This window comes from Stegostoma tigrinum, chromosome 10 (genome assembly GCF_030684315.1).
Source record: "Stegostoma tigrinum isolate sSteTig4 chromosome 10, sSteTig4.hap1, whole genome shotgun sequence".
Taxonomy (NCBI): Eukaryota; Metazoa; Chordata; class Chondrichthyes; order Orectolobiformes; family Stegostomatidae; genus Stegostoma; species Stegostoma tigrinum.
In genome coordinates, this window is record NC_081363.1 from 59,948,023 (window position 1) to 59,962,479 (window position 14,457).

Sequence of the window (14,457 nt, forward strand, 5' to 3'; positions counted from 1 at the left end):
TATACCAAAGTTGGGTTGAAGAATACCCCAGTTATATACCAAAGACTTATGAATTAAGTTACAGCTGAAGTCTGTAACTGCAATGTATATTTGGATGATGTTGCAGCATGTGGAAGCACTTGGGAACATCATGTAAGACTAGTTGAACATGTGTTTAAGCAATTATGCTTGGCTGGTTTGTGATAAATTAAATTAGTTATAAGACTAAATAAACAAGAATGACTTACATGGGGCATTTGTCAGACATGGACGGGTATTACCGAGGACAGAAGAGAAGGCTCTGATAGAATTCCCTGTTCCTAAAACTAAACAAGAAATCATGAGGCTTTTAGAAATGTGTAGATTTTACCGGAAAGTTGTACATAATTTCAGTACAATAGCTATTTACAATCAGCTAGTATAATAACAATATGAATTTGTTCAACAAACAAGCAAAAGTGATATCGTCAGCTGAATGCCAACCAGCACCTAAGAAGGTGAAGGTGATCTTAATAAAATGAAACCATGTTAGCCATCTCTGAGTTTCCAGACCTTTCAAAACAGCAATTGAGGCCAGTGATTTGAGGATAGGTATTGTCTTGTTACAGGATGATGAGTCAGGATTAGAGAAGCCATTGGGATACTTCTCTAAGAAACTCTACCAGTATTAGAAAAAGCAATCTAACGTGGGAAAAGAGACTTTAGATTATTGTTAGCTCTTCAACACACTGAAGTCTACATCTTTCACAAAACAAGAGATCATTAATTTGCACTCAGCATAACCTACTAGCCTTTACTGAAATTTTAAAAATGTTTACAGGAGTATTCAGATATTTTGTTGCAACAATACAATGTAAAAATTGTTCATATTGATGAGATTTTGGATACATCATCCGAAATGTAAAATGTTAGAATAAGTTTAAGATTTAAGAAATGCTAAGACTGTGAGATTGTAAGGGGCAGGGGATAGGAAGAATGAATGGATACAAGTCTTGATTCAATGTTTGTATATCATGTGTTTCATTTTCCAGAAGGACAGAGACATCTAAGGATTAAGTCTTCTTATTTTGTGTTTTAAAAACTCGGGATTGAGAAAAAGCTGCAGTTTGAATGCAAGTAAATCGACACCTATTGCAGGCTTTCCATAAATAACTGTTTGAATAAACAGTAACTACAGTTTGAGTTGAAGATGATTTGGAATCAAGGCTGTATGTAGATGTATTTTGTAGCAAGCAGAAGTTGACTGGTCTATGGACAAGAGTCACCAATGACAGACACCTTGCTGCCTGCCTTCAACTGTGTGACTGGTTCTCAGGTAACTGAAGAGCTCGGAGCTAGGACAAATTAGAGACAGAAGTGTTCAGTTGTGCTCAGAAGCAGTCTATTCTCTGCAGTCAAAACATCCTGTAAACTTGAAGGAATCCAATTTATCTTTCCTACAGCAGTTTTTGTAAACTATGACTTTTAACTAATAAGTCAGAGACTTTTTAAAAGCAAATCAGCACCTTGTGTCCGTTACCAACTGGTAAAAGCAACTCGAGAAAGTTAAATGAAGTAAAGCACTGGCCGACAGAAGACTTGTAAAGATCACCTGAGGACAAAGACTACTGATCTGTCTTCTTTATCTGTCGTAACTTATTTACCCTGCCTGTGAATTGGGGGTAGTTATAAGGAAATTAGAATTTTAATTACTGTTGCAAGCCAACGATTTACAGTTGCTTACCTGGGAGTAGAGTCTAAATACTTGAAATAAAATGTGATTCTTGTTTGGTACAGAATCCTGGTCCATGCTTCCTATCAACCTGGGTCTCTAAGTCAGGTAAGTTGGGAAACTTTCCGTACTTTGTAAAACATTTAAATTTTATGATGACTCTGAGAATTGCAGAGCTTGATTTCATGGCATATCCCAGTGCATTGTAACAGTGGAGTCTATCAATGGGTAGGTGAGGGGTGTGGGCTGCTATGGTGAGAGTTTAGCAAGTGTGTGGTTAGTTGTTCCCAGTGGCAGGGGCAAGTGTCAGGTCTAACTGCAAGAGTCATCAAGTCCCACAGCATGGGGGGTTGATTCCCAGGGGGTAGATGGGCATTGTCAGGTCTGGGAGGTGTGGGAAGTTCCACAACATGCAGAAAGGTTAATTGGGTCTAGTGGCAGGTAAATGTCAAATGAGGGACATATAGTCTAGGGTAAGTGTGATTGGAGCATGTGTGCTAGGTGCATGTTACAGGCTTTTATTGCTTAATTTTTCCTGGGTTACTAATTCCTTAACTGCAGATGAACCCTCCACTTATCCAACTTAAATGGATACTTTTGGAAGACTCAAGTTTAGGGGAATCTCAAAGTCTTGGGATAACAGTTTGGAACCTGCCATGTCAGGGATTCTGCAGGGTGCCAACATGCAATTCTCAGCTATGTTGCAGAAGCGATCTGATCATCTGTAAATCTGGACCATCATTCCAATTTTGTTCTGATCACTAGAAAAGCTTTATTTCAAACATAGTCTGACACTTTGGATCTTACATCTTCAAAAGGGTGTTAAGAAAATGGGCAACATTCAAAGAAGAATGATAGGTTGATTGTAAATTGTAAAGATATTAGCTTTTCTTATTCACAGAAAAATGGACTAAAGGAGATTATGATTTAGGTTTTGAACATTCTGAGCAGCAGAAATGATGGAATTGTAAGTTGGCTATTTATTGTGATCAAAAAAATAGTCTTTACTCTCTCTATCTTTCAACTTCTATCCCAAGTCTGGATATAACAAAATAATTTTTTAAAAGCGTTGTTTCATCATGATATTACATTATGAAATGGGTTTTTCTTCCTTAAACAAACAACATTTAAAAATCTCATCACTCTACTCAATATTGATTGCCACAGATTTCAAATATCAAATGGCAAGAATTTACAATGGGAAGAACAGCTTATATTCCCTAACTCACTACCACTGAAAGCAAAGCTGGCAGCTGACAGGCCCTGCACAAGCCTGCCCCATGACCATAACACATTGCTGGCAGGCTTGTAGGATGCAGCTCCATCTTCTGGAGTTGAATGTATAATAATGCTTCTAACATCCAATACACTAATGTGTTTAATCAAAACTTGGCAGTTTACTATCCATCATCATTAACTGATGTATTCTCCATGGCAATTACACATCATAAGAGTCCACTTTCCAACCAATCAGCGTTGTCTTATCTTTTTACTTTCCCCTTACATTGGTACTTCTTTTGAATTTTTCTGATAAAAACATGCTGAAAGGTTTTAATACGTCTTTTTTCAGCAATGTTGAAGCTCTTGCAGTACTTCTGAATAAGTAAGTCTTTGTACTTGTACACACGATCCCGCCCTTTGCTGACATAAAGAATCCAGACACAAGTGACAGCTGTTAACTGCCTCATTTCTTAGGGCATAATTGTGACCAACCAGAATCAACTTACTGAATTTAAACAAAGTTTGACAGTTAACTGTTAGTAATTAGTAACTGGTATATCCTCAATGGCAACACTTCCACCAATCAGACTCTACTTGACAACCAATCAGAATGATGTTCTCATCCAATGTTAATGTTGTTTTCTTTTTACTCTGTGTTTCACATATATGTTCAATAACCCTAATTTAAACTTTATTTTCTCTGTTACTCTGAAATCACACACTAACTTACTACTTCGTAAATTAATGCTACCTGCCTCTCCCATTATTGAATGCACTTTGATGTTCCTCTCTGATATGATTTTTTGGTCCCCAAATTCCTATCTGTTTACTTTAAAGATTTCCACCAACACCAGCAAATTGCCTGACAAGGAACTCAACACCAGCACCAAGTAAGTGTATCCTATCAGGCCTGAACAGGACTCAGCTCCACCGGAGCTGGTCACAGTCACCCATGAATCTAACGCCCGCCTTCTTACATCATCTTTCCAGCTACTTTTTATATTAGCATTTTGTAGTATAGATAGAACGTAGCATCTATAAATTACTGCTTTTGAAATCCTATTTGCTAATTTCATACCTAGCCCTCTAAACTTTGACCACATTACATTTCATATTTACGTTGCTTGTATCATTGTGGACCATGACTGTTAGCTGTTCGCACTACCCCCTCAGGATGCTCTGCAGCTATTAATGGTATCATTGATTCTCACTCCAGGGAGGCAACCACAATGGGGATTCCTATTGCGTGCTTAAAAAAAATGTCTGTCGTTTCCTTTATCAAATCTTGTCAATGTTCCACTTGCAGTTTTCTTGATAACACCCTGTCTACCCAACCAAGAACCCTGAGCAACTAAATCAGCTGTGTTGCCACGGACTTGCTTTTGGCTGCATTCCTTAGATTACAATACATACCTTAGAATCCAACCACAACAATGTGGTTGACTCTTAGCTTCCCTCTAGGCAAGTAAGGATGGGCAATTAATGGTGGCTTAGTTAGTGATGTACTCATCCCATGAATGAATACAAAAATAAGGTTGCAGAGTGAGATGAACTCAGGGTACTGCATATTACCTGAGATATTGGGAACTGCAGATGCTGGAGAATCCAAGATAATAAAATGTGAGGCTGGATGAACACAGCAGGCCAAGCAGCAACTCAGGAGCACAAAAGCTGACGTTTCGGGCCTAGACCCTTCATCAGAGAGGGGGATGGGGTGAGAGTTCTGGAATAAATAGGGAGAGAGGGGGAGGCAGACCGAAGATGGAGAGAAAAGAAGATGGGCGGAGAGAGTATAGGTGGGGAGGTAGGGAGGGGATAGGTCAGTCCAGGGATGACGGACAGGTCAAGGAGGTGGGATGAGGTTAGTAGGTAGATGGGGGTGCGGCTTGGGGTGGGAGGAAAGGATGGGTGAGAGGAAGAACAGGTTAGGGAGGCAGAGGCAGGTTGGACTGGTTTTGGGATGCAGTGGGTGGAGGGGAAGAGTTGGACTGGTTGTGTGGTGCAGTGGGGGGAGGGGACGAACTGGGCTGGTTTAGGGATGCGGTGGGGGAAGGGGAGATTTTGAAATTGGTGAAGTCCACATTGATACCATTAGGCTGCAGGGTTCCCAGGCGGAATATGAGTTGCTGTTCCTGCAACCTTCGGGTGGCATCATTGTGGCACTGCAGGAGGCCCATGATGGACATGTCATTCGAAAAAATGGGAGGGGGAGTGGAAATGGTTTGCGACTGAGAGGTGCAGTTGTTTGTTGCGAACTGAGCGGAGGTGTTCTGCAAAGCGGTCCCCAAGTCTCCGCTTGGTTTCCCCAAAGTAGAGGAAGCCACACCGGGTACAGTGGATGCAGTATACCACATTGGCAGATGTGCAGGTGAACCTCTGCTTAATGTGGAATTGGCATCTAGGGGCCTGGGATAGGGGTGAGGGAGGAGGTGTGGGGTTAAGTGTAGCATTTCCTGCGGTTGCAGGGGAAGGTGCCAGGTGTGGTGGGGTTGGAGGGCAGTGTGAAGCGAACAAGGGAGTCACGGAGAGAGTAGTCTCTCCGGAAAGCAGATAGGGGTGGGGATGGAAAAATGTCTTGGGTGGTGGGGTCGGATTGTAGATGGCGGAAGTGTCGGAGGATGATGCGTTGTATCCGGAGGTTGGTGGGGTGATGTGTGAGAACGAGGGGGATCCTCTTTGGGCGGTTGTGGCGGGGGCCGGGTGTGAGGGATGTGTTGCGGGAAATGCGGGAGATGCGGTCAAGGGCGTTCTCGATCACTGTGGGGGGAAAGTTGCGGTCCGTGAAGAACTTGGACATCTGGGATGTGTGGGAGTGGAATGTCTTGTCGTGGGAGCAGATGCGGCGGAGGCGGAGGAGTTGGGAATAGGGGATGGAATTTTTGCAGGAGGGTGGGTGGAAACGGGCCGTGCGGGGTTGGGGAACAATGAAGTTGGAGGCTGTGGGTGGGAGGTACCCTGAGGTGATGTGGTCATGAATGGTGTTGGAGATGATCGCCGAGGCCAGACGCCAACTCTCCGACACCACCTCCTACCGCCCCCTCGATCATGACCCCACACCTGAGCACCAAACCATCATCTCCAACACCATTCATGGCCTCATCGCCTCAGGGCACCTCCCACCCACAGCCTCCAACTTCATTGTTCCCCAACCCCGCACGGCCCGTTTCTATCTCCTTCCCAAAATCCACAAACCTGCCTGCCCTGGTCGACCCATCGTCTCAGCCTGCTCCTGCCCCACCGAACACATCTCCACCTATCTGGACTCCATTTTCTCCCCTTTGGTCCAGGAACTCCCTACCTATATCCGTGACACCACCCACGCCCTCCACCTCCTCCAGGACTTCCAATTCCCTGGCCCCCAACAGCTCATCTTCACCATGGACGTCCAGTCCCTATACACCTGCATTCCGCATGCAGATGGCCTCAAGGCCCTCCGCTTCTTCCTGTCCCGCAGGCCCAACCAGTCCCCCTCCACCGACACCCTCATCCGCCTAGCCGAACTCGTCCTCACACTCAACAACTTCTCTTTTGACTCCTCCCACTTCCTACAGACTAAGGGGGTGGCCATGGGCACCCGCATGGGCCGCAGCGATGCCTGCCTCTTTGCAGGTTACGTGGAACAGTCCCTCTTCCGCACCCACACAGGCCCCAAACCCCACCTCTTCCTCTGGTACATTGATGACTGTATCGGCGCCGCCTCTTACTCCCCAGAGGAGCTCGAACAGTTCATCCACTTCACCAACACCTTCCACCCCAACCTTCAGTTCACCTGGGCCATCTCCAGCACATCCCTCACCTTCCTGGATCTCTCAGTCTCCATGTCAGGCAACCAGTTTGTAACTGATGTCCATTTCAAGCCCACCGACTCCCACAGCTACCTAGAATACACCTCCTCCCACCCGCCCTCCTGCAAAAATTCCATTCCCTATTCCCAATTCCTCCGCCTCCGCCACATCTGCTCCCACGACAAGACATTCCACTCCCGCACATCTCAGATGTCCAAGTTCTTCAAGGACCGCAACTTTCCCCCCACAGTGATCAAGAACGCCCTTGACCACATCTCCCGTATTTCCCGCAACACATCCCTCACACCCCGCCCCCGCCACAACCGCCAAAAGAGGATCTCCCTCGTTCTCACACACCACCCCACCAACCTCCAGATACAATGCATCATCCTCCGACACTTCCGCCATCTACAATCCAACCCCACCACCCAAGACATTTTTCCATCCCCACCCCTATCTGCTTTCCGGAGAGACTACTCTCTCCGTGACTCCCTTGTTCGCTCCACACTGCCCTCCAACCCCACCACACCCGGCCCCTTCCCCTGCAGCCGCAGGAAATGCTACACTTAACCCCACACCTCCTCCCTCACCCCTATCCCAGGCCCCAAGATGACATTCCACATTAAGCAGAGGTTCACCTGCACATCTGCCAATGTGGTATACTGCATCCACTGTACCCGGTGTGGCTTCCTCTACATTTGGGAAACCAAGCGGAGGCTTGGGGACCGCTTTGCAGAACACCTCTGCTCAGTTCGCAACAAACAACTGCACCTCCCAGTTGCAAACCATTTCCACTCCCCCTCCCATTCTTTAGATGACATGTCCATCGTGGGCCTCCTGCAGTGCCACAATGATGCCACCCGAGGGTTGCAGGAACAGCAACTCATATTCCGCCTGGGAACCCTGCAGCCTAATGGTATCAATGTGGACTTCACCAGTTTCAAAATCTCCCCTTCCCCCACCGCATCCCTAAACCAACCCAGTTCGTCCCCTCCCCCCACTGCACCACACAACCAGCCCAGGTCTTCCCCTCCACCCACTGCATCCTAAAACCAGTCCAACCTATCTCTGCCTCCCTAACCTGTTCTTCCGCTTACCCATCCCTTCCTCCCACCACAAGCCGCACCCCCATCTACCTACTAACCTCATCCCACCTCCTTGACCTGTCCGTCTTCCCTGGACTGACCTATCCCCTCCCTACCTCCCCACCTATACTCTCTCCACCTATCTTCTTTTCTCTCCATCTTCGGTCCGCCTCCCCCTCTCTCCCTATTTATTCCAGAACCCTCACCCCATCCCCCTATCTGATGAAGGGTCTAGGCCCGAAATGTCAGCTTTTGTGCTCCTGAGATGCTGCTTGGCCTGCTGTGTTCATCCAGCCTCACATTTTATTATACTGCATATTACCTGCCTGCTTGTTTTTCATTGTTTGGTGGTCACCCATTTCCTCACTCCCTGATTACTCTTTGGCAGCTGGTGACCACGTCAACAAACATGCTATCCACAATGCTCTCACAACAAAATGTTTTTATGAATGATTAAGTGCTAAAGAGTGAAAATGTATTGAATAGGCTTTCATGAACGAGAGCATTTTTATCATGTAGTGAAACTTGTACTAGACATTTCGAACTTTATTTCATCTCAGTGTGGCTCCATTGCCCATGGTGGATACTGTATGAGTTAGCATTGAGGGTGTAATTACAAAGGATAATAAAGAGTCACAAGTTGGCTGTAAGAGGTCAAAGGGTGTAGTTAGGGATGGGCCGATATAAGTTGGACTGAGATGTGAGGGAAAAAAGCTGCAGATATTGGAAATCAGAAATAAAAACAGAAATTGCTTGAAAATCTTAACAAGTTGTAGAGCTGGATGAACACAGCAGGCCAAGCAGCATTCGAGGAGCAGGAAGGCTGATGTTTCAGGCCTAGACCATTCTACTATCTCTGAAAATCTTAACAGATCTGGCAGTATCTGCAGAAGAAAGCAGAGTTAGTAACCCTTCTTCAGAACTGATTGTTGCTAGGAAAAGGTTGACTTATATACTGAAGATGGGATTGAGGAAGATGGGAGAAGTAAACAATAGGTCGAGATGGCGCCCAGAGACAGAGAACAATGGTTGCATAGACAAAAGTAAAGGGGGCAGGTCGGCCTGGGAGAATCCACAGCTATTAATGGGGACCATTCATGGCTGACAGTGAGTTGTTTATAGTAGTATCCCAAGTGATGACAAGGTCTGGTGTGTAGGAGTTGGGGTAAGGACATGGGAAAAGGTGCTCAAGCCCTATAACTGTTGAACTCGATACTGAGTCCTGAAGACTGCAGGGTTCACAAGCAGAGAATGAGATGTTGTTCTTCTACCTAGTGTTGAGCTTCGCTGGAACACTGCAGCAAGCCTGAGGCAAAGATGGTAGCCAGAGAACAGATGGTGTGTTGAAGTGGCATACATCACAAAGCTCAGGGTCAATTTGTGGACAGAATGTGGGTTTTGTCTGTGTTTTGTCTCTCCAATGTACAGCAGACCACAATGTGAGCAGTGATTACGGAAGACTGGGGTCATGGACACAGAGAATGTGCCAGGAGCTCGGTTAAGAGGCCTACATAACAGAATATTTAAGAATCCAATTGTTGTGGTGTTCCATAGAACCGAAATATGCCTTTTCAAAAAAAACCTGCCTTGGTACCTGGCAGCCCCAGCAGTCACTTCAAATCTGCATCAGCAGGTAGCGCACCTGACTCCATCCCATACTACACTTACACCCCTGGATTGAAGATGCTGCCATTCAGTGCACTTTTACCTTGGGGCAAAAAGCAGTGAGCCTTTATCTATATCTGGACGATCTCTTCTCTAAAGGCAGCGATTGTTCAATAACTGTTTTGTTTGATAATATCTGATTATATATACCATCTTTTCCTAGCTGCCATCGGCTTTACTGGATCCAAAATGTTACTTCTGCTTTTTCCCCTCAGATACTATCAGGCCAACTGAGTTTCCCGCAATTTCTGTTTTTGTTGTATTTGATTCCAACTGATCTGAGATAGATGCATTCTTACCACATCTACAAGAGATGTGATGTAATTCCCGTCAATTTTAAAAATGACTGAGTGGTTAAGGTCATTTTTCAATGTCCTTAACTAGTAGTAATTGGTCATTTTTGTTCATGTTCTTATAACATCAAAAACTAGCTATCGAATGAATGAACCTCTCGGTAGTCATCAAAGCCTAGATACATGTCAATACAGAGACTGTATAAGGCAAGTAATACTAGAACTAATGCCTGCTGATCAAGCTTCAAATAGGGCTGGGATAAATTTCAGTTATATACTTTCATAGTGAAACATCAATTTTTAATTCTACTAATTACTGTGCTCATTTTACTTTTATATTCAAAAGTTATATGTTATAAACAACTACTTTAGTTAACTCTGAAACTACAAGAGATTGGAGTTTTCATTTGTGTTCACTGAAAGAAGTATTACATATTGCTTTTATTATCAGACATTGACTGAATTCACTGTATTGTTACTTGTTTCATTTGAACCACAATAACAGAAGCTATCAGCATTTATACGTCAGCTGTCAGAAACTCAATTGATTTCTAGGTGAGATCAAAAAGAATCTTGATCATGGGTTGACAAAATATATGGTTTACAGAAACTGAAAGTGGTCATTTTACAAAAAAAAATCGTTTTATGTTCAAACAGCAGAGTATAATAGAAAAGCACTTACTGGTACCATTTCAAATTTGTCAATACCAAATTGTTTCAAAAGCAGTTTTTTTCCTGAAATTTGTTTGATATTTTGAAGTTTTGATTTGTTTTTCACTTCGAATATGGAAGATGTTTGTTCAACTACCTTGTAATTGCTCCATTAAAAGTGGCTGCGAACTTTCACTTATATTCGGAACTTCGATGTTCTATTTGGCCCATGGATGACCTTCTGCTGTCATATTCACCTCATTCACAGTAAGATTTCTGTTTCCACCTCCATGGTATCATCTGATTTTGCCCTTGCCAACTCATCTGACACTGAAATCCACATTTAATGCTTTTGTTATGCCTAAACTTCACTGTTCCATTGCACTCTTGGCTAGTCTTCTACATTGTGCTTCTCTGTAGTATTAACCTTATTCACAGCTCACCAGCCTGTATCTTAAATATCACTAAGTTCAGTTCCTTATTATCCCTTCACTTTATGACCTACATTGCCACTTGATCAAGCAATAGCATGATTTTATAATTTTAATCCTTATTTATAAATAATCCCATGGTCTTTGCCCTCCTTGCAGAGAGAGACTGCACAAGCAGATCGAGGAGAAACTGATATCTCTGGGGTGGATAAATTGAGAGCAATGAGCCGACCACATTTAGAGACAGAATCAAAAATAGTCACAAGGAAGTGAAATCTCTTGTGAGAGGATAAACTGCAGTCAAGGTTTACGGCCTATCATTTACCTGGAGAAAGACTTTGCAGCAGCAATAGTGACCCTGGGGACAAAAAAATACAAAATGTAAAACAAAACCAAATAGTGACATCACATGAAAGATGTGAATTAGTTAGCTAGTGAGTAATGCTGCCTTAGATGTGTCTCCAAAGCCAAGGGAATGAGTCTAAACTGCTGGGATTAATGCAACATGAAAAGCTTCAACAAAATGTCACATTCCCATTTCTTTTTAGGGGGTACATGAAAGATCCAAGAAGGGGTACATTAAAGATCTAAATATCATTTTTCAGCATTATTAATAGTTTCATAGAACAGAATCTTAAAGGAGCTCGAATGATGTGCACATCAGTGAGATCTGTGGTAGAATCACATGAGAAGCCTGGCAAGGCCCATCTCAACATGAGAAACATCTTGCTGCATCTTTTATGCAGAGCAGAGAATTGACTTTCTCGCTAGCTAGTGACAAGTTGGTTAATAAGAGAGATAATTTCTTGTTAAACGCTTTATTAACAGCACATCTCACCTCAATAACAATCCGCACCTCCTTTTACAGAATGTGCCAAACAAGTTAGGCATAGAGAACTGGAAGTCAGAACAGAGTAGTGAGTTCAGCTCAGCACTTGCTCTATAGGATCTCCATGTCAGGCTCCAACATCACAGCACGTATTTCATGGGCACTGGTCACATGTCATCTATAAGGACAGTAGGGCCCAACAGATCCCTCAAAGAGCACATGGCATTTCTCTGATCCACTTCCAACTTGCAGGTTCCGTACTTCAATATCGCACCTCAGGCCAGACTTGCAATTATCCATTGTAATTCTGATGCAAGGACTCTTGCGCACTCATGGGCATGCACCCAGCTCATGTACTGGACAAAGCTGCATCTCCAGAAAATTCACTTAGTACTCACTCAGTCTGAGCCTACCAGGATGCTCACAACATCCCTATCTAGCATTGACTTGTCTTCCTGTCCCCTCAACCAGTGAGTTTGTGGTTTATATTATCCTTATGTTTTACCTTGCCACATAATGCAGACACAAAGCCAAGACGCTTGTCATGATTGTTAACAGGCCTCAGTCAAGTCAAGAGAGATAGTCTTCGCTTCAGAGAACCCTTGGACAGTGAAGTCAAAGGCAGCATCCAAACCCAGTCCAGGGGCTCCAACATGGTCACTTAGGTACTTGAGGAAGTCAGAGTCAGAATAATCGCCACAGAATGCGTGAGGAACCAAATGTTGGGCAGTCCATCACAATTCTTGATTTTTTCCACCCCATCGTAGACTGTTTTCCTCCTTAAACCATAAGACTATAAGGTATAGGAGCAGAAATTAGGCCATTTGGTCAATAGAGTTGTCTCCGCCATTCAATCATGGCTGATACGTTTCTCAACCCCATTCTCCTGCTTTCTCCCCATAGCCTTTAATCCCTTGACAATCAAAAACCTATCTATCTCTGTCTTAAATATACTCAATGACCTGGCATCCACAGCCCTCTGTACCAATGAATTCCACAGATTCACCAATCTCTGGCTGAAGAAGCTTCTCCTTATCTTCATTCTAAAAGGTATTCCCTTTAGGTTTAGGCTGTGCCCTCAGATCCCTAGTCTATCCTGCCAATGGAAACATCTTCCCTACGTCCACTCTGCCCAGGCCATTCAGTATTCTTTATGTTTCAATTCAATCCCCCCACCACTGGCACCTCATCCTTCTAAACTCCATCAAGTATAGACCCAGAGCCCTAAAATGTTCCTCATATGTTAAGTCTTTCATTCCTGGGATCATTCTCATGAATCTCCTCTAGACCTGCTCCAAGGCCAGTACATCCTTCCTGAGGTATTGGGCCCAAAATTGCTAACAATACTCTGAATATGGTCTGAACTGAGCTTTATAAAGTCCCAGAAGTACATCCCTGCCTTTGTATTCGAAACCTCTTGAGATAAATGCCAACAGGGTTGGCATGGTGGCTCAGTGGTTAGCATTACTGTCTCACTGCGCCAGGAACCTGGTTTCGATTTCCAACCTCAGGTGACTGTGTCGAGTTTGCAAATTCTCCCTTTTGCCTGCGTGGGTTTCCTCCCACAGTCCAAAGATGTGCAGGCTAGGTGGATCGACCATGCTAAATTGCTCATAGTGTACAGGGATGTGTAGATTAGGTGCGTTATAGGGGACTGGGTCTGAGTAGGGTGCTCTGAGGGTTGGTGTGGATCTGTTGGGCTGAAGAGCATGTTTCCACACTGTAGGGATTCTTTGATCTATGATTGTATTTACCTACCTATCAACTCAACCTGCAAGTTTACCTCAAGAAAAACCTGGACTAGGACTCCCAAGTCCCTTTGCATTTTGGATTTCTGAATTTTCTCCCTGTTTAGAAAATAGTTCATGCCTCAATTCATTCTACCAAATTGCATGACCTCACACCTTCCCACATTGTATTCCATCTGCTGGTTCTTTGCCCACTTTCCGAACCTGTCTATACCTTTCTACAGCCTCTTCACCTCCTCAGTACTACCTGTCCCTCCACCTATCTTTATATCATCTGCACACTGAGCCAGAATGTGCTCCGTTACTTCATCTGGATCATTAATATATGAAGTGAGAAGTTGTGGTTCCAACATTGACCCTTGTGGAACACCACTAGTCACCGGCTTCCATCCTGAGAAGGACCTTTTTAATTCCCACTCTCTGCTTTCTGCCAGACAGGCAATCTTCTTTCCATGCCAGTATATTGTGTCGAACACCATGAGTCCTTATTTTACTCAGCAGCCTCCTGTACGGCACCTTATCAAGGCCTTCTGGAAATCCAGATAGATAACATCCATTGGCTTTCCTTGGCCTAACCTTCTCATTACCTCCTCAAAGAATTCTAACAGGTTTGTAAGGCACAATCTCCCTTTGATGAAACCATGTTGATTTTGCCCTGCCCTCCCTGACTCCAGTGGTTCCTGAAAGATCATCACTAGCACCTTCACTATCTCTTCAGCTAACTCCTTTGGAACATTGGGATGTAGCCCATCTGGTCCATGTGATTTATCCATCTTCTGACCTTTCAGTTTTTTTTTAGCACCTTCTCATTGGTGACAGCCACCATACTCATCTCTGTGTCCCCCATCCCCCTCCACCCACGACCCTCTTGAATTTTTGGGATATTACATGTGTCTTCCACCGTGATGACGCAAAGTACTGAATCAGTTCCTCGGCTGTTTCTTTGTTTCTCATTACTACTTCTCCAGTGTTATTTTCCAGCAGCCCAATGTCTGCTTTCGCTTTTTATATATCTAAAGAAACACTTGCAGTTTTTTTTGAATATTATTGGCTATCTCA

At 44.0% G+C, this 14,457-nt stretch overlaps 1 protein-coding gene across 5 annotated transcripts in view; it reads right to left on the reverse strand.

The window, feature by feature from the left end:
* The window catches only part of LOC125455634 (neuronal PAS domain-containing protein 3), a 1,150,912-nt gene that overhangs the window by 872,786 nt on the left and 263,669 nt on the right, over window positions 1-14,457 (reverse strand). The window contains exon 2 of one of the 5 annotated variants that reach the window (XM_048537894.2): window positions 228-305. The exons of the other annotated variants lie outside the window; for them this stretch is intronic. Within the exon in view, the coding sequence (XP_048393851.1) occupies window positions 228-247 (20 nt within the window). The 5' untranslated portion in view covers window positions 248-305. The remainder of the gene's footprint in view (window positions 1-227; window positions 306-14,457) is intronic. 5 annotated transcript variants of the gene reach the window in all.